The 21,787-nt window shown below is 32.2% G+C and overlaps 7 protein-coding genes across 7 annotated transcripts; 4 read left to right on the top strand and 3 right to left on the bottom strand.

The window, feature by feature from the left end:
- Positions 1 to 250: 250 nt before the first annotated feature.
- LOC110997672 (cuticle protein 7-like) lies at positions 251 to 1,238 on the bottom strand. Its single transcript, XM_045629738.1, has 4 exons — positions 1,183 to 1,238; positions 764 to 907; positions 531 to 697; positions 251 to 378 (listed from the first exon to the last, which is right to left on the bottom strand). Exons 1-4 carry the CDS (start codon positions 1,192 to 1,194, stop codon positions 318 to 320), a joined length of 384 nt encoding a protein of 127 aa, XP_045485694.1. The 5' UTR covers positions 1,195 to 1,238; the 3' UTR covers positions 251 to 317.
- A 1,432-nt stretch (positions 1,239 to 2,670) lies between these two features.
- LOC110997704 (cuticle protein 7-like) lies at positions 2,671 to 3,610 on the top strand. The gene is made up of 4 exons (XM_045629740.1): positions 2,671 to 2,708; positions 2,882 to 3,019; positions 3,085 to 3,251; positions 3,468 to 3,610. Exons 1-4 carry the CDS (start codon positions 2,697 to 2,699, stop codon positions 3,526 to 3,528), a joined length of 378 nt encoding a protein of 125 aa, XP_045485696.1. The 5' UTR covers positions 2,671 to 2,696; the 3' UTR covers positions 3,529 to 3,610.
- A 1,391-nt stretch (positions 3,611 to 5,001) lies between these two features.
- On the bottom strand, positions 5,002 to 5,901 carry LOC110997688 (cuticle protein 7-like). Its single transcript, XM_022265954.2, has 4 exons — positions 5,835 to 5,901; positions 5,548 to 5,691; positions 5,312 to 5,478; positions 5,002 to 5,135 (listed from the first exon to the last, which is right to left on the bottom strand). Exons 1-4 carry the CDS (start codon positions 5,844 to 5,846, stop codon positions 5,075 to 5,077), a joined length of 384 nt encoding a protein of 127 aa, XP_022121646.1. The 5' UTR covers positions 5,847 to 5,901; the 3' UTR covers positions 5,002 to 5,074.
- Positions 5,902 to 7,736: 1,835 nt separating this feature from the next.
- LOC123689110 (cuticle protein 7-like) lies at positions 7,737 to 9,196 on the top strand. The gene is made up of 4 exons (XM_045629739.1): positions 7,737 to 7,790; positions 8,486 to 8,629; positions 8,699 to 8,865; positions 9,045 to 9,196. The coding sequence occupies exons 1-4, from the start codon at positions 7,779 to 7,781 to the stop codon at positions 9,103 to 9,105; spliced, it is 384 nt and encodes a 127-aa protein (XP_045485695.1). The 5' UTR covers positions 7,737 to 7,778; the 3' UTR covers positions 9,106 to 9,196.
- Positions 9,197 to 11,346: 2,150 nt separating this feature from the next.
- LOC110997680 (cuticle protein 19-like) lies at positions 11,347 to 11,864 on the top strand. Its single transcript, XM_045629839.1, has 3 exons — positions 11,347 to 11,358; positions 11,481 to 11,624; positions 11,694 to 11,864. The coding sequence occupies exons 1-3, from the start codon at positions 11,347 to 11,349 to the stop codon at positions 11,862 to 11,864; spliced, it is 327 nt and encodes a 108-aa protein (XP_045485795.1).
- A 557-nt stretch (positions 11,865 to 12,421) lies between these two features.
- On the bottom strand, positions 12,422 to 15,822 carry LOC110997654 (cuticle protein 19-like). The gene is made up of 4 exons (XM_022265905.2): positions 15,767 to 15,822; positions 15,509 to 15,670; positions 15,133 to 15,299; positions 12,422 to 12,553 (listed from the first exon to the last, which is right to left on the bottom strand). The coding sequence occupies exons 1-4, from the start codon at positions 15,776 to 15,778 to the stop codon at positions 12,487 to 12,489; spliced, it is 408 nt and encodes a 135-aa protein (XP_022121597.2). The 5' UTR covers positions 15,779 to 15,822; the 3' UTR covers positions 12,422 to 12,486.
- A 3,670-nt stretch (positions 15,823 to 19,492) lies between these two features.
- On the top strand, positions 19,493 to 20,907 carry LOC110997560. The gene is made up of 4 exons (XM_022265785.2): positions 19,493 to 19,595; positions 19,669 to 20,106; positions 20,230 to 20,396; positions 20,755 to 20,907. The coding sequence occupies exons 1-4, from the start codon at positions 19,539 to 19,541 to the stop codon at positions 20,822 to 20,824; spliced, it is 732 nt and encodes a 243-aa protein (XP_022121477.2). The 5' UTR covers positions 19,493 to 19,538; the 3' UTR covers positions 20,825 to 20,907.
- The last annotated feature ends 880 nt before the right edge of the window (positions 20,908 to 21,787 follow it).

Below are 21,787 nucleotides of genomic sequence, written 5' to 3' on the forward strand. Positions count from 1 at the left end.
AAAACACTATTACTCAATAAAAAAAATAGATATTGACTACAACCATTTCGTGTTATACCTAAATCTCTAAAATTCTTTAAGTTGACATAATATTTTTGAATAGTGAATTCTCCTATTATTTTGCAAGAATTTTTTACTATGGCTATTTTTCTTAAATGCACACCAACACAAATATTTTGAGCATGTAGCTAATGAATTTCAAAGTTTATAGCTTTGGCTCAATAAAAAAAACATCAATATTAAATTCATTTCATTTTATTTGAACACATGGGGTATATATAAAAGTAACAAAAATCATATAAACAGCGATTACTTTCTCAGTAATGATGATGATGAGGGATGATGTGATGGGTACCGAATTTCACATCAGCGTGGAAACTGAAAATATTATATAGTTAATAAGTATAATTGTTTAAAAACATTATTTATTACACTAATAATAAATAGTAATTTGGCCATTCTACATAAAATTGAGTTTATAATTACTAAAATACATTCAAATAAAATCCAATTTTTTTTAAAAGTCATACCCAGTGTGGTGGTCTCCATGGTAGTGGACAGTCCTTTCGGAACCATCAGGTTGATGAAGAGAATAGACGCCCTTTACCACGTCTCCATCACGGTGCTCATGCTGCGACTTCCTGTCTCCTGTGTGATGGTCTTCAACTTTGTAGTCGAACTCGTATTTGGGATGAGTCTGTAACAACTTATACATGTATAACCGAGGCTTGAGAAAACGGTATAGAAAAGGTATGATAATTACATGATAGTCATGATGTCCGTGATGACCGTGGACGACTTCAGGATGCCCATCATGCTTTACAAAGTGCTGAGAGGAGTAACCATGGCCGTACCCGTGGCCATATTGGGCCAACGCTACTGCGAATATGGAGACGAAGCAGAGTGCCTGAAACAATAAAGTCAACTTTAAATCCCTCTTCACATACATAGTTGTATTTGCTCTTGCTTATTGTTGTGCTATACATAAAAGTTATACACAACTATATACATTGAACTTCAACTACGAAGTACCAACTTAATAAAACTTAGATATAAATATGGCTTCAGTAAATATAAGGAAAATTAAATTAAAAGAGATATATTAAAGATACCAAAGACCCAAAAAGATTGGACCTTTAAACTGCTTTTTAAATTTTTGTACTTTAGTTATAATTACAATACCTTTAAAAACATTGTGAGTATAGTATGGGTGTAGTAGACTAACTGAAATAGTTGTATAGAATGATCTACAACAATAAAAATCAATCTTTTATATCTAATATTCAAGGAGAGCTATGCAAGACAATATCGATTTCACCAACGTAATTGCCGTTCATAGGTACTCGTGACGAAAATTTTCGTCACATACACTTTTAATATAAGTTAAATATATAATGTTCTTTTTAATCCTAAAACTCGTAGCTACTTAGAGCAAAATGTTCCACTCTGGCGGTAGTTTTGATTTACGTTCCCTTGTCAATATAATTCTGGAAACTCATAAAACTGAATTCTATCACTCCTCTTTTACTACTTTGGAACTCGTAACCTCTTGATATCAGACGAGCTCAGCCTATTAAATTATTTATAAATCTTCTTTTCGTTCATTTATCTTCTGCCACGTAATTAGTTACTTACAGTGGGACTCATTAAGATAAAGATAATCTAATTGATTATCTTTTAGAATTTTAGTTTATAGGTATTATTATTATTTTACTTTTATTTATTTTATTTTATATTCTTTAATGTTATTTATGCACTTCTTGTTCTTTTTCTTCCTCCTCTATCCTTACGTTCCTTTTTTATTATTCCAAACTAGAGTTGCCTAGAAGAAATTGCTTATTAGCGAAAAGGCCAGCCATTGCCTCATAACTTATATCTCATAAATCAAAGTAGTTAGGAGTTAGTTCTGCTATCGGTAAATTCTTGCAGAGCAGAGTGATGGCCTACGCTTACTCTTAATGGCTTACGTTTTTTTCAGCCATTAGACGACGTGCAGGCCAGCACGAGCGACTGCTATCTTACTTGAAATCAGTTTAGCAGAGTAGAGATTATAGGAGCCAAGGGTATATTGGTAAGTCTATATCCAATATACACGCAGCATAAACTGAGCTAAAGCTTTGCAAGAATATTTTAAGATGACAGCACATTTGATCTTGAAAAATATTAAGCGTCGTATGAGTTCATGTTGATTAACATAAACTCATACGACGCATTGAATGTTTAAAAAGGTAGCAATTTCTAACAAGTTTTATTTATTTATTCTCAAACTACAAGAAAATATGACGTTATAATTAATTAAATGCAACTGTTATAATTAAATGAACATACAAATATAATGGAATATACAAAATTTACAACAAGCAAGAAAGAGATACATAAAAGTAAAAAACGAATTAGAGCGACAATGATACGCAGAAACTTTTGTTTTAAGAAAAATTTAAAATGTTTTAATCAATATACATTTAATAATATTCCTCTCCATAATATTAAAAAATATACAAAATCAATTAACTTTGATAAGATTTTGCAAGCTCTATATTAAAGTTTCTACACACGTTGCGGTTTTGTGTCCAAGTATTAAGAGTGAAATCAATTTTACCTTGATGAATTGCATTGTCTATCGATATATAAGACATGGAAATAATACATTATGTATCAGTTTGAATTTTATATCAGACAAAATTAAAATATTAAAAATGTACTCAAAGGTAAATTTGAGTTTTGATATTTTACTATAAACTGAGTTTTAAGTGGTGGATTCATTTTAGATAAAAAAAAATTCATACTAAAAAAAAATTGTTTAAGAGTTGCATAATACACATGGCTTCCACATTTAACTCCTAATTGCACATGCAATTTCTTTACGAGTTTTTCTTTCCAGATCCTCTGCTTTACGACCCTCCTTGCTGTGGTAGCTGCCCAATATGGCCACGGCCATGGGTACTCTTCCCAGCACTTCGTTAAGCACGATGGACACCCTGAAATCGTCCACGGTCATCACGGACATCATGACTACCATGTAACTATCATACCTGTTATTTTTCTTCCCTCAGTTATCAGTTATTATAGGGTTATATTTCACAGACTCATCCCAAATACGAGTTCGACTACAAAGTAGAAGACCATCACACTGGAGACATTAAGTCGCAGCACGAGCACCGTGATGGAGATATGGTGAAAGGCGCCTACTCTCTACACCAGCCTGATGGTTCTGAGAGGACCGTGCACTACCATGGAGACCATCACACCGGGTAAGGCTTCGTATAAGTACAAGTTCTTCTTGGAGTAAATAAAGATTCTTTTTACTATAAGTATGGTCGTCAATTTCTGTCAAATTATGTTCACAATAAGATAAAAAGAGACAAAGATCAATAAACCTGTAGTTAAAATAGTTGTAATGAAATTGGGCTGAAGTTAAGTTAGTTTGAAGAATGACGAAACTTTAACAAACGAATTTATAATTGCAGATTCCACGCTGATGTGAAATTCGGAACCCATCACATTGTCCCTCATCATCATCATTATTAATTTTGGCACTGATGGTTATCTGTTTTTATACGTTTATAAATGTTTGTTATCAAAGGAAAATGAATAAAGATTCTTTAAAATATGTTGTCGTATATTGTTTTTATCTCTGCGATTAAAGCCATAACAAGTGAAACATTTTTTTAACACAACCGATCGCTATAGTCATAGCTATTATAACTAATATAATATTTAACTATTCAAATTCAAATTCTGAACTTCCAATAATTGGCTGGATTTATATGAAATAGAAATACTTTGTTTTTCTTTAATGCTTTTTAAATTGTTAATGAGAGAGAGAGCTGAGAGTTAATATTAAAAAATCTGGAACTTTCCACTTGCTTCCTTGGAGATGCCAACAGCCTGGCGAAACAAAATTTATAAACGACGAGAAAAAGATGGCTGCCACGCAAATTCGGTGTTAAATATAAAATCAATCAAATGTATCCCTTTTCTAAAGAACGCCCAATTTGATCCACTTATGAGTTCCGCAGTGGTATGGAACAGGAGACAAAAAATATGTGGAAAGAGTCATATTTAGTCGTTCGCGTAATTCAATTGGGCCTCAGTGTAGGTCGGGGATAGTTGAAAATTTCGCAGACAATGTTCCATAAATTATCTACGGTGCAAGTATTGTTTTTCAAATTAAATTTAGTTCATATCAACAACATCAAACCCTTATGCCAGCCTTCTACTGCGAGCGGAACGGACTCCGAAATAAGCCCCAAATCGAGCTGAAGTGCAGTCCAGTGAATAAATTTTCTGAGAGCGTAAAGCGATCGAATTTGAAACATTCCTTTCACATTTCACAGATCTTTTCATTTTCCTCTAATCTGGGACTAACCCGCTACACTGCCATCTTGTTTCCTAGTGCACCACGTGCCTTCGACTTTATAAGAAATACATTGTAAATTACGACAGACCTTTGTCTAAATAGGCTAAGGAGACAGTCAGAATTAAGTAGGAATAAATATAACTATATAGTCGCTAGATTTATAAACTTTATTGAACAAATAATGCGTTATAATAAAACTTTCATTATATTAAATACCTTTTTTCTATACACGCGTTAGAAGTATAACACTTCTAACGCGTGTATATAAGTACAAATCAGTTTTTTTAACTTGTAATTATACCAACAAAATAAATACGAATATAATATATATTATGATTGGTATAGTGCATTTTATGTATGTATTTATTAGTTTAAATGAAGTGGAAGGTTGGAATTTGGTACTAAATAAAACAGTGAATAGTATTGTACTAGCATAATATTATAACTTAGCTTTAAAACAAAAATAAAATATGTTAATTATGCAATATAAGAAACTGGTATCACTAATCAGTCTAACTGGACTCTTTTTGACTAAAGTAGCCATTCTTTCTGGCATTTGTTTTCGATGTGATATTGACACAAGAGTATTTTTGTTAGCAATAGCAATAATTAAAAGAAATTTATAAAATCAACAATTTATTTATACAGAAACATTCAAATATTATAATACAAGTAAACATAACATGAAGTGTTGAATTAAATCATTCCAAAGCATTAATGGTGATGATGATGAGGAACAATGTGATGAGTTGCGAATTTGACATCTGCGTGGAAACTGCAAAGAAAAAGTCTTACAACAAGATGAAGTAATAATGAGTATGAGATATTAATATTCGTCAGTTTTATTTAATATAAGTAAAGGCAGATAGAAGCTAGGCTCCTGACCCGCTCCCGAAGGCTCCGACTGAGTCGGGTTTAAGTTGTAATATATATTTAAACATAGCTGCTCACCCAGTGTGATGGTCTCCGTGGTAGTGCACAGTCCTTTCGGAGCCATCAGGCTGGTGCAGAGAATATGCGCCCTTCACCACGTCTCCATCTCGGTGTTCATGTTGAGACTTCATGTCTCCCGTATGGTGGTCTTCTACTTTGTAGTCGAACTCATATTTGGGATGTGTCTGTTTAACGTAATTATAAAATTAGCCGGGGCTCAGCGTAAAACAGCAATGAAGAAGAATTATAGTTACATGATAGTCGTGATGTCCGTGATGGCCGTGGACGACTTCCGGATGTCCATCGTGTTTAACGAAATGCTGGGAGGAGTGTGCATCACTGTGGCTGTGGCCATATTGCGCTGTCACAACAGCAAAGAGAGTTGTGATGCATAAAACCTGTAAATAGCAAAAGTTACAAGAAGAACAAAATTATTATTTATAATTATAGCCTGAGAGAAGGAAAAGTTAAATGAATATTGTTAAGATAAATATTTTTTTTACATAAATTATCCACAATTACTTTTAAGTATCAAATGTACCTTTGCAATCATTTTAAAATATTTGTAGCTAGATTTTGTTTGAAAGTGTAATTAAAACTGATACATGTTAATCAATTTCACGTCTTTTATAATAAAATACTGTGTGATATGATCAAGGTAACACTGATTTCACTCTAAATTGTTTTCTACAATGTTTAGACATTGTTACGAAAATAATGTTCATATCCATTTAAAAAAACTAATTTCGGATGAATGTTATAAATCAATATAATATAATCTTTATGCTGACACAGTGGATCTCTCGGCAATGATGCTGCTGAAGAGCTTGTAAAGAGAAGAACCGGAATGATCCTAGCTGGCCCGTCCCGGCTTCCATTTCTCTTCTTAGCAAGTAAGAACCTGTATTCGCCAAAATTACAAAAGCGCCGCCAGCAGTTAACAGTGACAAAGAAACTCGTAAGTCTCAACATAATTAATCTCAAAATAATTGTGTTTGGCCAAATTAAAAAACTTGACCCAACAGAGAGTCCCTTGTTCAGAGGCTTTTGCAGCGCAAACAAGTCACCAACATAGTCCTATGAATTGCTGGTTGTGGCTTCTAGCGACCAATAATCCTCGGATCTGTGAGGTCGCTCCGTGAAGCCTGAGGTTCTGGAAGTAGCTAGGGTGGCTTAAATATCCAGAGTCCAGAGGGACCAGAGAGACGAAACTGAGTCCAGACTACTTACTACACTACAAAAGTCAAAAAGTCAAAACATTATTTATTCATATAGGTAACATAATGTAAACTTATTAACGTCAAAAAAAATGAAGAGATGACTTACCTACATGTTTTTAAGTCACCATAGTCTGCCTAGCCCACATAGTAATGCTCTCTATAGTAATTTGAATAATCCTACCATACCATAAAAGGATGCAAAAAAATTTTAAACCTTTATACACAGAACAGCTTTATTAGGTATAAAGTTGTTCTATGTATAAAGGTACAATTTAACTGTTGATTTTGACATGTTTGCCTCAAGTGTGCTGTTGGACGAAGAGCTCTGAAATCTTAATTTCTCAGTGTATTAAATAAGCGTTGAACTTAGGTTAATATAACTTATACACTCACAAAATCTTATGATAATATAGTTAGATTTTTTATAGATAGTCAGATTAAAATTATTTAATTTTTACCAATCCATTCGGTTATTAAGAACTTAATTTTATGTAAAGATTTATTTAATGGCGTGAAATACATTTATATTTATTAAGTGTAAGTTGCTTATTGTATACATATAAAAAAAATTGCTTATTTTCTCAATAAAAAAAATTAAATATAGATTAGACATTTTTGTTGAGCCATTGTTTCGGTACTGGGTTACATTTTCAGCACTATATTGTAAATAAAAGTACTATTAATTATCCGTTTAGAGTCTTCGCTTTTTATTTAGAATTAAGAATCTTAGAATTGTAGCTTTTTGCGAAGAAATGTATTTAACATAAATCCAAAAACAATTACTTACAAATGAAATTAAAGTATGTTTACTATGGAATAAAACATTCATGTATCAGTTATTTCACGTCATTAAATTAAAACGGTAGACATTCCTACTCATTAGTAAAGAAGACGGAGGGTGGAGACCGAGAGGAAAAACCGGCGTGAAAAACTCTCGGTACTCTTTCCAAGTAGCAGTTCATATATATTTCTGATTTTCCGAGACCAGTTTTGCTAAGTGTCTTACAACAGATTAAACGAAGATTATTTTGTTAGATCATGTTAGATCTTCACGCTGGTTAACTTTTGGTATAATAATAGGAATAAGCAAACATTTTTTACTATCATATAAATTGCCGTTGTTAAAATTTCGTTATAAATCTAACGACCGGTGTTGTCATATCACCTTGATTGAATAGCGATTAAAATGGAATTATTATAAAAGTCTCGTGCTTAATAACAATGTATCACAAATTTACTGCACTCGGTAAAACAACAGTTAAAAAATGTGGCCTAAGGTAAGAAATATTTTCAGCTTCACACTGTATGTTTCAAACTTCGGTTTTGTAATTGATTTAACAGAAAAGTAGCTTATAAGAGAAAAAAGTAATATTATATGGTCCGCCAGATCCTTTAGGATCACAAAGGTCCTCGATCTCAATTTTATTTTCGACCTTAAAAAAGTATGATTTATAAACGTATAATAACTCTTATTTGTGCATACACACTAACCAACACTCGTTCTAGACGAGGTTCTCTTTCAGCAGAGTACCGTTCACGTCCCGCTACGCAATCTACCAATCATCGTGGGTTCTTCCTAGGCTGCCCTCCCTTAATACTTTGTGAAGTCCCACGGATTAAACAAGTGCCTCATCTGCTTTAATATATTGAGTTATAGGAGGTCAGCTCCAGAACTTGCAGAGAAGTACTGAAGTACTCTTTAGACGCATGGATCCCTGGTCCTGAATGCGATAGGGCGTAGAAATCGCCAGACACATCCCATTGATGTTTTAGGCGGCTATTAAGATGGGCTGCGGGATTGACTTCCCAGTGCTTTTGTAGTCCGTTTCGCAAATGTTTAAATAATCTTCCACCGGCCATCACCAGCTCTTTTAAGGCTTTTTAAACAATTTAACATATTTTAACTAGTTTTTAATTTATATGGATAACCTATTTAAAATATTTTACACACAACATTAAACTTATTTTCTAGATTATCTGCTTTACAACTTTCCTTGCTGTTGTGACAGCGCAATATGGCCACGGCCACAGTGATGCACACTCCTCCCAGCATTTTGTTAAACACGATGGACATCCGGAAGTCGTCCACGGCCATCACGGACATCACGACTATCATGTAACTATAATTCTTCTTTAATACTGTTTTACGCTGAGCCCAGGCTAATTTTATAATTTCGTTAAACAGACACATCCCAAATATGAGTTCGACTACAAAGTAGAAGACCACCACACGGGAGACATGAAGTCTCAACATGAACACCGAGATGGAGACATGGTAAAGGGCGCATATTCTTTGCATCAGCCTGATGGCTCCGAACGGACTGTTCACTACCACGGAGATCATCACACTGGGTGAGCACTAATGTTTGAATATATAATATAACTTGAACAATGATCCAAACTGACTCGCGTTCTATTGGTTTTGTAAGTCTGCATGGACAGCTTTGTCACTATTCATCCTAAAAACGGGTGAATATATCCATCTCATACTAATAATCGCTTCATCTTATTGTAATACTTTTTCTTTGCAGTTTCCACGCAGATGTCAAATTCGCAACTCATCACATTGTTCCTCATCATCATCACCATTAATGCTTTGGAATGATTTAATTCAACACTTCATGTTATGTTTACTTGTTTTATAACATTTGAATGTTTCTGTATAAATAAAATGTTGATTTTATTGATTTCTTTTAATTCCTGCCATTATTTAGTTGGATGGGTATTAGTTAAAATCCCTTACTAATTCATAAAAATATGTTCATGAAAATACATTAGTTCTTCTTACCCGCTCTACGCCCTTGACTTGCGAACTGGTGGTAAATGTAAATTTACGATTAATTTAATTTGTTTTTCTTGACGTTCATAAGTGTACATGTTTACATAAATGAATAAAGATATTATGACTATGACTATGACTATGTTAGAAAGAAAGGCTACTTTAGTCATAACAGATTCACTGATCATATTATAATAACTGCACAAAAAAAATTTGATTGGTATCAATAAAAAATAAAATTTATTGAATGCAATTTATTTATAATATTATTGGGTTAGCATTTCAAAACAAAAAGCCCTACAGAAAAACCCTTTTAATGAAGTGCCCAATAAATATTTATATTTTTATAGAAATACCCCTATAAGTACCTTAAGTTTTTGATCAATTTCTACTCCCAAAGCACTATTGCAATGATCGAAGAATTAGAATTCTCTAGAACTCTTGTGAAAACACACTCAATCTATTTCTGAATATTTGCCCAGGCTGTTGGCGTCTAGGGAAGCAAGTGGACAGTTCCAGATTTTTTAATACTTAATTAATGAAGCAGTTTTAATATTAAGTCTCTTATAAACAATTTAAAAGAAAAACAAAATAAAATATTACCATTTTGTATAAATAATTGTTGTATAAATTCTCTACTTACTAAATATTTGCGACAACATACGGCGTTATTACGTCGGTAAAAATATTTAGAACTGGCCAGTTAGAAACATTGTTAATGAAAACTTTTTTGAGTTTCAATTTAAGAACTGTTTTGATTGACGCAGATTGTTCTGTATTGTTGAATATTTGACTATCACAGGTGTCGAGGTAATGAGTCAACCGCCATACAGTCCTGTCATGGCGCCCTGCGACTTTCATTTATTTTAAAGAACTAAAGATAAAGTTCGAGGTATTTGCTTTATGAGCGCTGAAGATGCGGTGAAAGCATTCTAAAATGCCATAGAAGTTACCTTCTCTGTGGTTCCATCCATCTATTTGGTTTCTCAGAGGTTCCATCGAATTCAACGATGTATAGAGAGGAACGAAGATTAGTTCGAATAACAATAAAAGTATTGGCAGCTTTCTACATTAACCGTTTTTCATTTCTTAACATTTTTAGTGTTAACTAGGTGTAGCTACATTGTAGTAGGCATAATTATTTATAACCAATATGTCACCTTATTATGGTAGTTTCCTGAGCATTAGAAACGCCTATAAATGGTAATTATATCCTATGAAGAATTTAAAAAAATGAATTTGTTTGTTTAGGGTTTAATCGCAGAGATAAAAAGAATAATATACGACAAACATATTTTAAAGAATCTTTATTCATTAACTTTTGATAAGAATTTATAATAATCCAAGATCATTCCTAAAAATAACTGAACTTCAACTCTATTACTCACGTCTCTTTTTATCACAATGTAAACACAATTTGACAGAACGGGAAGAACTTACAACCTTACCCAGTGTTGTATCTATTGTAGTGTACGGTCCTACCCGAACCATTAGGTTGATATATGCACCCTTTACCACCTCCATGTCGGTGTTGGTGCTGCTACTTAACGTCTCCTGTGTGTTAATACCAGACGGCATCATTCCTCATCATCATCAGTTCGTCGGTAGCATCTTTCCCTCCAGTGCTTGGTGACACTCCAGTATAAGTTGACTAACAAATGTTATACTCATCATTTTTCCAGAGTGTACAAGTCGTGTCATCCAGGATTTTTTTTTGTGTTAACTGATTGGCGAATAAATATTATCTAAAGGCACACCCAATAATTTTATCTTTATGCAATTAAATTACTGATAGGACTCGCGGCATGAATGTGAGCATATATCTTATAAATTATATATTAAGCATTTAGAAATGACAAGACATTTTTTTGGAATTCATATGAACATTCTTTTCGTAACAATAATTACCAAATATTGTAGAAAACAATTAAGAGTGAAATCAGTGTTACCTAGGTCATATCACACAGTATTTTATTATAAAAGACGTGAAATTGATTAACATGTATCAGTTCCAATTACACTTTCATACAAAATCTAGCTACAAATATTTTAAAATGATTGCAAAGGTACATTTGATATTTAAAAGTAATTGTGATAATCTATGTAAAAAATATTTATCTCGCCAGTATTCATTTTACTTTTCCTTCTCTCAGGCTATTATTATAAATAATCATATTGTTTTATACAGGTTTTATGCATCACAACTCTCTTTGCTGCTGTGACAGCGCAATATGGCCACGGCCACAGTGATGCACACTCTTCCCAGCATTTCATTAAACACGATGGACATCCGGAAGTCGTCCATGGCCATCACGGACATCACGACTATCATGTAACTATAATTATTCTTCAATATTGTTTTACGCTAAGCCGCGGCTAATTTTATAATTTCGTCAAACAGACACATCCCAAATATGAGTTCGACTACAAAGTAGAGGACCACCACACGGGAGACATGAAGTCTCAACATGAGCACCGAGATGGAGACGTGGTGAAAGGCGTTTATTCACTCCATCAGCCTGATGGGTCCGAGAGGACCGTTCACTACCATGGAGACCACCATACCGGGTGAATTTTATATTCAAATAATTTCATTGTTTGAAATTTAAGTATACTTTATAGTAACTTTGTTGCAGATTTCACGCGGACGTAAAATTTGGGACTCATCACATCGTTCCCCATCATCATAGCCATTATTAAATTTCCATAAGCACTTTAAATTTTACTTGTATGAGATATAATAAATCTTATTTCTGTCATCATACTATATGTTTTTATTTTTACGTTTAATTGAAATATATTGTATAAAACTGAATGTTTTATGTTATTAATTAGAAAGAGCTCTTTCACATAGTTTCCTGTTAAAACCGTCTTGTTTCTTCATATTTTGGTACGGTATACAAAGATGTACGCTTAAATTATTTCTATTTAAAAAGAGAGTACGTACTGTATGACGTTTTGTGAATCAGGTAAATAAATGTAACTTTTAAAAATCCAATTCAATAATTAATTTCGCTTCTTTTGATAGCATTACCAATAAATTGTAGCAACTCATTTACAATACGTTAATTAAATAATGTTATTTTAAAATAATACAAGTTAATTATTCTAAACATTTAATAGATTTCATAATACAACAAATTGTACAAAATATATAAAAATATCACAGCAGTTTTGATAATCAATGTTTACATTTAGTAATGTCCGTTGTGTTGTTTTGGTACAACATGATGAGTGCCATACTTCACATCAGCGTGGAAACTGCAAAAAAAAAATTACTATATGTTTTAATATTACATTTATGAAATTATTTTTAGTCGCTATTAATTGAAAAATTTAAAAGTAACATTTGACTAATTCTATATAATTTTGGGCAAGAATCAGGTCTGGGTCACAGATTTTTGAAGCTAAGTAGGTGTTCAGACTTCTGTGCCTTACCGATGCCGTTAACTTTTTAGCTCTAAAGCAAGCCTCATGATGTACCTTCACTGTACGAGAAAATGTTAAATGCACACATAGAAAAAAAATCCATTGGTTCACAGCTGGGTATCGAACCAATGACCTCAGTGATGAGACTCACACACTGAAGTCACTAGAGCAACACTAATTAAACTACTAGCAAAGTTTGATATTATCGCACCTTAACTTGAAGTTTGAACTCGTAACAGACAACTATAAGAAAGTGGAAAAACGTAGTTAGACCAGTGCCGAAGCCTTCAAAAATAGTAAAAAACGAAAAAAAATTACAGTAGGATGAAACCCATTAGAAATGCAGGGGAATATGATCAAAATGAAAGGAAAAATAAATTACGGTCGATCCGAGTTCGGGAAGTGGGAGGGGGGTGACTTTTAAGGGGGAAAAATTGTTTATCTTGATTTCCGGCGAAACTACCAGTCCTATGGAAAAAAGTTATATGGCAAAGTTGTAGGTCATAAAAAGATCTACAACTTTGGTATTTACAATTTTTTCACATAACCTCAAAATTTAGGTGAAAAATTCAAAAAACCAAGTTTTTGGTTTTTTATTTATATCTTTTTTTAAAAGTTTTTTTTTTCTACGAAATTTGGTGAAAACTTACCTTCTTATGTCCCAAATATACTGTAATTTATTTGATTAAAAATATTTATTTTTTCGCCTCATTTTAACTTAATATCAAAAAAGCACCCTAATTTTCAATCGAAAATTCTGACGTCAAAATTTCAGCTTTTTTCAAAAAGTTTGGGGGCTTTTTGTTGGTTGAAATATCTACTTTCTGATGGTGTAAAAAAAATATACATTACTATAGGAAATATTATTAGAAAATGCAAAAAATTGAAAAAACCTCAAATTCGAAAATTGTCTTTTAATTATGAACAATTTTGAGGTATTTATTAAAATTTACACTTTAATTACTCAAAAAACGTAAGATTTCATGCTTCATTGATAAACGAAAAAATTGCAAATTAAAATATACTTCTATAATTAACAAACAAATAAGTTAATAAAGTTAATATTTAATAAGACATCTACAATATTTTGAAAAAGTTGTAGAATCTTCTGTAAATAATATTTGTAGATGCCTATTTATTGCTGTTTTAAGATAATTTATATACCCGAGTGCCCTTCGGTGAATTTTGAATTTTTCTTTGAATAAAGTAAATTTCTCACAAATCACTTAGAGTAACTCAGCCTGCAGGTGTATTTTTAAAAACGATGTTGTACACTACTCTGTATCTCGAATACTGGCTAACGGTTTTTACAGCTGCTACGAAATAGCAGGTAGCAGTAAGGCCCAGACCCTCCTAGGTCCATCCTCACTTTTCAATGAAATAACTTACACTGGGCTAAAATTCACCGAAGGTCACTCAGGTATATAAATTATCTTAAAACAGCAAAAAATAGGCATCTACAAATATTATTTACAGAAGATTCTACAACTTTTTCAAAATATTGTAGATGTCTTATTAAATATTAACTTTATTAACTTATTTGTTTGTTAATTATAGAAGTATATTTTAATTTCCAATTTTTTCGTTTATCAATGAAGCATGAAATCTTACGTTTTTTGAGTAATTAAAGTGTAAATTTTAATAAATACCTCAAAATTGTTCATAATTAAAAGACAATTTTCGAATTTGAGGTTTTTTCAATTTTTTGCATTTTCTAATAATATTTCCTATAGTAATGTATATTTTTTTTACACCATCAGAAAGTAGATATTTCAACCAACAAAAAGCCCCCAAACTTTTTGAAAAAAGCTGAAATTTTGACGTCAGAATTTTCGATTGAAAATTAGGGTGCTTTTTTGATATTAAGTTAAAATGAAGCGAAAAAATAAATATTTTTAATCAAATAAATTACAGTATATTTGGGACATAAGAAGGTAAGTTTTCACCAAATTTCGTAGAAAAAAAAAACTTTTAAAAAAAGATATAAATAAAAAACCAAAAACTTGGTTTTTTGAATTTTTCACCTAAATTTTGACGTTATGTGAAAAAATTGTAAATACCAAAGTTGTAGATCTTTTTATGACCTACAACTTTGCCATATAACTTTTTTCCATAGGACTGGTAGTTTCGCCGGAAATCAAGATAAACAATTTTTTCCCCTTAAAAGTCACCCCCCTCCCACTTCCCGAACTCGGATCGACCGTAATTTATTTTTCCTTTCATTTTGATCATATTCCCTGCATTTCTAATGGGTTTCATCTTACTGTAATTTTTTTTGGTTTCAAAAATTATCGACACTGGTCTAAGTTCGAAGAACGTGTGTTGAGGTAGGTTAGGGTGAAAAAAATGAAAATCATTTCAATGTTAGGAAATTGAAATACAGCGATTGTATTAATATGAAATATAGTTACCCAGTGTGTTTGTCTCCGTGGTAGTGTACCACTCTCTCAGAGCCATCGGGCTGGTGCAGAGCATACACTCCCTTCACGACATCACCATCACGAACCTCGTGCTGGGACTTGATATCACCAGTGTGGTGGTCTTCTACTTTGTAGTCGAAAGCATATTTTGGGTATGCCTGAAATATAAAGAAATATTTAAGTATTATTCATTTTTTCAACATTTATATTTAAAGTATTTATTTTCACTGTTATATTTACTACACTAGGTTTATTAACTCAAAACGTTTAGTTCTCTTTAGGCGCCATCTACCTGTACTGACTCAATATAAATATATTTTTGCCTTTAAGAATACTTTAAAAACCGAAGCATTTAAACGATACTCACGTGGTAATCAACCGTATCATAATGTCCCTTGCCGTGATCGTATCCCTTTACATGAACCACTTCAGGTGGGCCGTCGTGTCTCGAAATATGCTGCGAGGAGTATGCTGGTGCATGACCATGCTCGTAGCATGCCGTTACAGCTACCAGAGCAGCGAGGATTATCTGAAAGATTTATTTTTATGTTAATGTCAGGAAATGTACTAGATTAAGTAAATTTATGTATTTATTGATGAATAAAATATTTTAAACATTATGTACCTTGGAAAACATTTTAGTTAATTTCAACGTCAAAGTCAAGTATGAACTGATGCAGTTGACATAGAATTTGTCTTTTATATTAATAACAAAGTATCAATCAAGGTGATATTGATTTCACTAATGTTTACTCTTGCATTCTTAACTAGTGATTGCTCCGGCCTGAACAATTCGTTACAAGCACCGCTTCAATAATAAGCTAGCCTAGTTACGTATACATTTTTTGCAAAAACAGGGAAAAACTGCCTGGAAAATATCGCTTTTTAGCGATAAGGCCGCCCGTTGCATCCCTTGTATTTTATGTATTGTGTTATTTGTGTTTCTTTGCAACGAAGTGTGAATAAATAAATAAATTTTTTATTTTTTTTTAATAATTATATTATTAATGCAATATTATAAATCTAACAATTATTTAAACACTGTCGTTTTTGTCTACTAAGATACTAATACTACCAATCACGCGATCGACATATCACATAGATTTTTAGGTATCAATGGGAGGGCCTACATATGTTTACGGTAGGGTGATGGTAAGACCTGTAAGGACCTTTAATTGATCAGTTGGGAATCACCGTTCAGATCTGGAGACCTCCACTCTGCCATTCTCTCTTTCTGGATCTCTGCATCTCCAAATGAACTTGGAGGATGCGTTAGTAACAGATTATCGAAATACGGTTAGGATGTAAATTAGGATATACCTAACATAGGATTAAACCCTTTTATCTGAAACAGATTTTTTCCATAATTGAAAATATAGACAGACTGTAGCTATGTACACTAATTTAGTATATTTTGTTAAACTAAGAATGACGAAAATTTGCAACTTACATTGTATGATGTTGCTAAACACGTAGCCGAAATTTATTTAGGCAACATTTAATAACTAATTTTAACGTAACAATATCTCTGAGATTGATTATTATTCAATTTAATAACTTTGGTATCTATTACAAAAGCTGTTGGAGTATAAAGCCCCGAGTCTCCGACTTGAACAACTCAGACCTATGCATCACTTTAGAATTTTTCGTTTTCAGACTATTCCTATAGCACTGACAAGTTAAAAGACACCCTGGATGCATATTCAACAACCTTACTTCGTACTTCGCTCACTCCAGTGAGCTTTCTTCCTGCCTTGCGATGGACTACCCCGCTGCGGCATCCTCTCAGGAAAAAAAAACAATTCCTGAGCTGTCAAGGCCATTTAGACCAACAGCAAGATTACATATAAAAATACTCTTCCTCGACAAAGCTCGTCCTTAGAATTGTCATTAATTAGTTGTTAGAATCTTCCCGCTTATACGCTTATTATGTCAGCCCCTATACCCTGCTGGTACGAGTTTTTACAGAAGTTTAAAACAACATCAATACTTTGAGGTTTTAAAATTATGAGGTCAATGAATTGTCGCGATATTGAGAACGTCATGGCAATGACATGGTTAGTTTTTGTATCTCAATCGATTTTTTGCGGACAGTACCCCAGAACTGTTATTAGAGAATGAATGAGTGAATTTATATAAAATCTTTTTTACTCTATATATTTGTAATAGGTTAATAAGTTAAAATAGTAGTGTAAAATATGTCAAACATTTTTAAATGTGTGTACAATTTTGATTACTAAACTACAAAAAACTACTTACTTATTTATGATAACTGTATAAAACCGATATTAAATTTAAAAACAAATTATTGAACGCCCAAAAGGAAGAGTTTACCAAACATAAGATGTGGTCTGAATCAAGGCATAAAAAATGCTAAGTACTTTCTAAATATATTCTAAACGGTTAGCGTCGTTTATTATTGTAACGTTTATTTAATTCCAAATGCACAGTGTATCTTCCGCTGTATTTAGATAGAAAACTAGATTTCAATCGGGTCTGAATACTAATAGTGAGCACTAAAGTCTGGGGCTTTGCATTTTGCATGTCGAAAAATATTACGCAATTTCTAAAACATACATAAATACTCATAATTGTCTAAAAAGTCTTCCAAATTTTTTAATTTCTAGGCCTTAGATTTCTGTATCAGTCTCATGATTATTATTCAATTTAATCTTACTTAGTAGATGAACTGATGATGAAAAATCTTCTGTGCCGGAAAAACGCCGTCGATTTTTTGGGTTTAATGCAAGCCGGTTTCCTTACGATGTTTTCTTTCACCGTTCGAGCGAATTTTAAATGCACACATAGAAAAAAACTCCATTGATGCGCAGCTGGGATAAAGCCACTATGCCAACAATGTTTTGGTAATAATGCAATTAATTTCTAACCCGCAATAAAACTTTCTTTAGTTATTAGTTTATTTCATTACACACAAACAATTAGATGATCATAGTCAATCGACAGGAAAGAAACACATTCACAAAATAAAATATACATCAATTATATAAATAATTATAAAAATAAATAAAATAACATTATATAATAACAAAAATAGTAATATTTAAACAAAACTCACTTGTTCTTTGGATGTTTATTTTTACTCTGTGAAACGACAGATATACGCGAATAATAACTTTTAACTATATGGATAATGACTGATACCGAGGTCAGCCAAATTATGATAATACTGATTTAAAAACATACACTCTACTAACACCTTCAGAATTCACATTTTCTTTGAACTTTCTTCTTTAAATAAATAAATATTTTCCAACCAATTCGACTTAGGGTCCTTCAAGAAAAGAGCATACCAATTCTTAAAAGGCCAGCAACGCTCTCGCAAACCCTCTGGCATTTTGCCCCGTTTGCCCCCCTATAAAAAAAATTAAGTTCTCGCCAGACATCTGACAGTGACAAATGAGATCACTTTCTGACTACTCCTGTATTCTGTATAGCTTTGTTTTTTCATTTTTCTTAACGAAATCCTTTCCTTTATAATACCCACATTTGAGGCCACTAGTCACTAGTAAGTTACACTATGTGGTATTTTTAAAAAGTCAATCAATAGTGATTCGTCCAAATCTTCAATTTATTATTATTAGCAGATGTGGGCTGAAGCAAATTTATAGAAAATTAATTAATTACAGCATTGTGTTTATTTTCTATTTGAAATGTAATGGCTAATACAATTTACGACTAACAAGAACAACTGTTAGATTTAAGATTAATTCTTAATTGTGTTTTGATATATTGTAGTGAGAAAATGCAAGTCGTTAAGTCTGTTATGTAATTGGTATGAAATAATATAAATACGTCTAACCTAGTGGAAATATGTATTTAAAGTTGAATAAAATATATAAAAGTTAGGTTACATAAGCAAATTACATTAAAAGTTTTAAATGCGTAAAATGAGCTAAATATTAAATTTTATATCTCAGAAAAAATTGATCTAAATACCTATATTATAGTGGATGATTTTTTTGTATTAAAACATATTAACCGTCCTTGCTGGTATGACTTCTCTATCATCTCAATTTTAACCAATACTTAAAAGGAAAAAAGCTGTTTCATCCGAAATCATAGAACATAGTATTCTATATGATAATTTTATATTTGTCATTATAAAGCCTACAGTAATTTAATACAATAATTTAATGCGTTTCGTAATCAAAAATAAATTTGTGTAAAAAAAGTAATACAACAGGAACTTAATTGCAATTCATTTAATTATAAGGATCATTGTTCAGAACATCCGCTGTACAACCTTCACATTGATTACGTAAATTACATCATGTAGACTCAAAGCGTGCTGCGCGTTACAAATTTGACGCCCCAAGCAGTAAGATTGATACAATTCTCTCTCGTAACGTCTCCACTATATATTGAGGTTTATACCTATGCTAATTCAACAGTTTCACTGCCGAGGTCTTAGAAGAAGGTTCAAAATGTTTAAAGTACGACTGGAACATTTATAATAATTTCATTAATATTTAAAAAAATAAATCTAATTTATTATATTTATTACAGATCTTAGTTGTTTCATCGATTATTGCGGCCTGTTTCGCCGAGGAACACGGTTACAGATATAGGCCAGTACATGCAGATTATAGATACCCACAACATGCCAATGAACCGGCACCGATACGTGAAGAAGCACACGCAGAACATGGCCATCCACTTTCCTCACAGAGTGTCGTGCACTATCCAGCTGTGACAGAAGAATCTCAATCGCAGGAAGCCTACCAATACGTGACACCGGAACCATACAAACAGTATTACCAGGCTAATGAACACGCACAGGAAGCCCACAAAAGCGTTCACGCTCACTATCCAGGTCCCCAGCATCAGCCACAGATCAAATACGTTCATGTCCCCGTTCAACAGTACCATGCCCAGGAGGAACACGAAACACCGGTCTACCATCAAACCCAAGACCATTCTCACGACGAGCCTATCGACTATTACGTAAGTCTGATTCGTTATTTCGTATACGGATATCCGCCTCTCATTTAAAACTTTCCATTCATTTCATTCGTATCACACTTCGTCTATTTTAATACCAAATTAGATTATCGTATCCATTTACAGGCTTACCCGAAGTATCAGTATGAGTACAAAGTAGAAGACCCTCACACCGGAGACAATAAGTTCCAACATGAGGTGAGAGATGGCGACAGTGTCAAGGGAGTCTATTCTCTTCATGAAGCCGATGGGTCTGTGAGAACCGTCGAATACACCTCAGACAAACATCATGGGTAAGCATATAATCTTATTTTAGTAAAATAATTACGAATATGAAAGTTCATTATATTATTTAAATAACACAACATTTCTAGTGGTGATTTATTTGATTGATAGAGCTAATTAAATAAAAACAGTTATTTGTATGAAAATCTAAACACGTAAAAAGGATTTTCTAAAATTCAATAATAGGATTTGTCTATACTCTATACTGTTAAATGAATAATAAAAAATATATATTATACTAATTATAATAATCCGTGGCTTATTAAATACCGTATTTTTGCAATGCTTATATAACAATTATAAGCAAGTGTAAAAAATATTTTATTTTAGCAAGATCATTATATCATATTTTTTATGTCATTTCAGATTTAATGCAGTTGTGAAACACTCCGCTCCAGGTCAACATGTTCACATCGAAACTCATCATCAGAACTGATATTTTTAGATATAAGTTTTTTGCCTATTATTTAATTGTTGGTACATGTGTAATTTATTAGTTTTTTAATATATAGCATACATAAGAAATTTGGTTCTATTATTTTAATTCATATCAAAAAAATACAAAGAGGATCTTTATAAATATAGAGAAACATTGTTTATAAAAACAACACGCTACAAAAAGAAAAATGTATATGATCTATCAACATAACCGATATTTTTTTCATTTCTACTACTTATATGATATATGCCGTTTTTTTTTGTTTATATGGATGATATACATTCAATATAAACACAAAAGCGGCCGTGCTTATTACAAATTAATGTTTATTTTAACTATTTAGTAAAGAGTTTTATATGTTCAGTATAAATCCAATCAGAATATTTTTTTACCAATATTTCCTGCATTCGCTAACGAAACGAGACTATTAGATTTATGGACAAGCTTATGTTAATAAGCGTAGCGATTAGCTAAATAGTCGGTTACGCCACAAGAGAATATCCAGGAGTAGTGTATTTTCTGACCCAGGAACCTAAAATTTAACAGATTATTGCTATTTTAATCGTTTTTGTTTATAAAATTAATATTAATATAAACATTTATACGAAATCAATATTTTTCTTTGACAATGCATTTTGAAACAAATATCATACTTGTTGATTATTAAAGAAAAAGTCTGCTTTAATCAAAATAATTAACATTTTATAACTTGAACAAATATCATTTCAACTGCGAATTGCACAAATCATTAGTGAACTTATAAAACTAATCGTCAAATATGTAAAACATACGCATAATTCGTTGCGTATGTTTTCACAAATTAATTAAAGGAATGTGGTGAAAGGAGAAGACGCGGAAGCCGATACAGTCCAACGAGGTTAACGTACACGAGACCGTATTTTACAAAATGCGCTGACGTATACGTCACTCTATGCAGAACTTCTTACGGTTAGATAAGTG

The sequence above is a fragment of the Pieris rapae genome, chromosome 10 (assembly GCF_905147795.1).
Source record: "Pieris rapae chromosome 10, ilPieRapa1.1, whole genome shotgun sequence".
Classification (NCBI taxonomy): domain Eukaryota; kingdom Metazoa; phylum Arthropoda; class Insecta; order Lepidoptera; family Pieridae; genus Pieris; species Pieris rapae.

What these genes read in the sequence shown, in the direction of transcription:
- LOC110997672 (XM_045629738.1), bottom strand. An exon ending in ACGGACATCATGACTATCAT is followed by an intron (nt 698 to 763) that starts GTAATTATCATA and finishes AAGTTGTTACAG; the next exon opens with ACTCATCCCAAATACGAGTT. An exon ending in CATGGAGACCACCACACTGG is followed by an intron (nt 379 to 530) that starts GTATGACTTTTA and finishes TAATATTTTCAG; the next exon opens with TTTCCACGCTGATGTGAAAT.
- LOC110997704 (XM_045629740.1), top strand. An exon ending in ACGGACATCATGACTACCAT is followed by an intron (nt 3,020 to 3,084) that starts GTAACTATCATA and finishes TATATTTCACAG; the next exon opens with ACTCATCCCAAATACGAGTT. An exon ending in CATGGAGACCATCACACCGG is followed by an intron (nt 3,252 to 3,467) that starts GTAAGGCTTCGT and finishes TTATAATTGCAG; the next exon opens with ATTCCACGCTGATGTGAAAT.
- LOC110997688 (XM_022265954.2), bottom strand. An exon ending in ACGGACATCACGACTATCAT is followed by an intron (nt 5,479 to 5,547) that starts GTAACTATAATT and finishes TACGTTAAACAG; the next exon opens with ACACATCCCAAATATGAGTT. An exon ending in CACGGAGACCATCACACTGG is followed by an intron (nt 5,136 to 5,311) that starts GTGAGCAGCTAT and finishes TTTTCTTTGCAG; the next exon opens with TTTCCACGCAGATGTCAAAT.
- LOC123689110 (XM_045629739.1), top strand. An exon ending in ACGGACATCACGACTATCAT is followed by an intron (nt 8,630 to 8,698) that starts GTAACTATAATT and finishes TTCGTTAAACAG; the next exon opens with ACACATCCCAAATATGAGTT. An exon ending in CACGGAGATCATCACACTGG is followed by an intron (nt 8,866 to 9,044) that starts GTGAGCACTAAT and finishes TTTTCTTTGCAG; the next exon opens with TTTCCACGCAGATGTCAAAT.
- LOC110997680 (XM_045629839.1), top strand. An exon ending in ACGGACATCACGACTATCAT is followed by an intron (nt 11,625 to 11,693) that starts GTAACTATAATT and finishes TTCGTCAAACAG; the next exon opens with ACACATCCCAAATATGAGTT.
- LOC110997654 (XM_022265905.2), bottom strand. An exon ending in ATGATACGGTTGATTACCAC is followed by an intron (nt 15,300 to 15,508) that starts GTGAGTATCGTT and finishes TTTATATTTCAG; the next exon opens with GCATACCCAAAATATGCTTT. An exon ending in CACGGAGACAAACACACTGG is followed by an intron (nt 12,554 to 15,132) that starts GTAACTATATTT and finishes TTTTTTTTGCAG; the next exon opens with TTTCCACGCTGATGTGAAGT.
- LOC110997560 (XM_022265785.2), top strand. Translation starts at nt 19,539, where the DNA reads ATGCTAATTCAACAGTTTCACTGCCGAGGTCTTAGAAGAAGGTTCAAA. An exon ending in GAAGGTTCAAAATGTTTAAA is followed by an intron (nt 19,596 to 19,668) that starts GTACGACTGGAA and finishes TATTTATTACAG; the next exon opens with ATCTTAGTTGTTTCATCGAT. An exon ending in ACCTCAGACAAACATCATGG is followed by an intron (nt 20,397 to 20,754) that starts GTAAGCATATAA and finishes ATGTCATTTCAG; the next exon opens with ATTTAATGCAGTTGTGAAAC.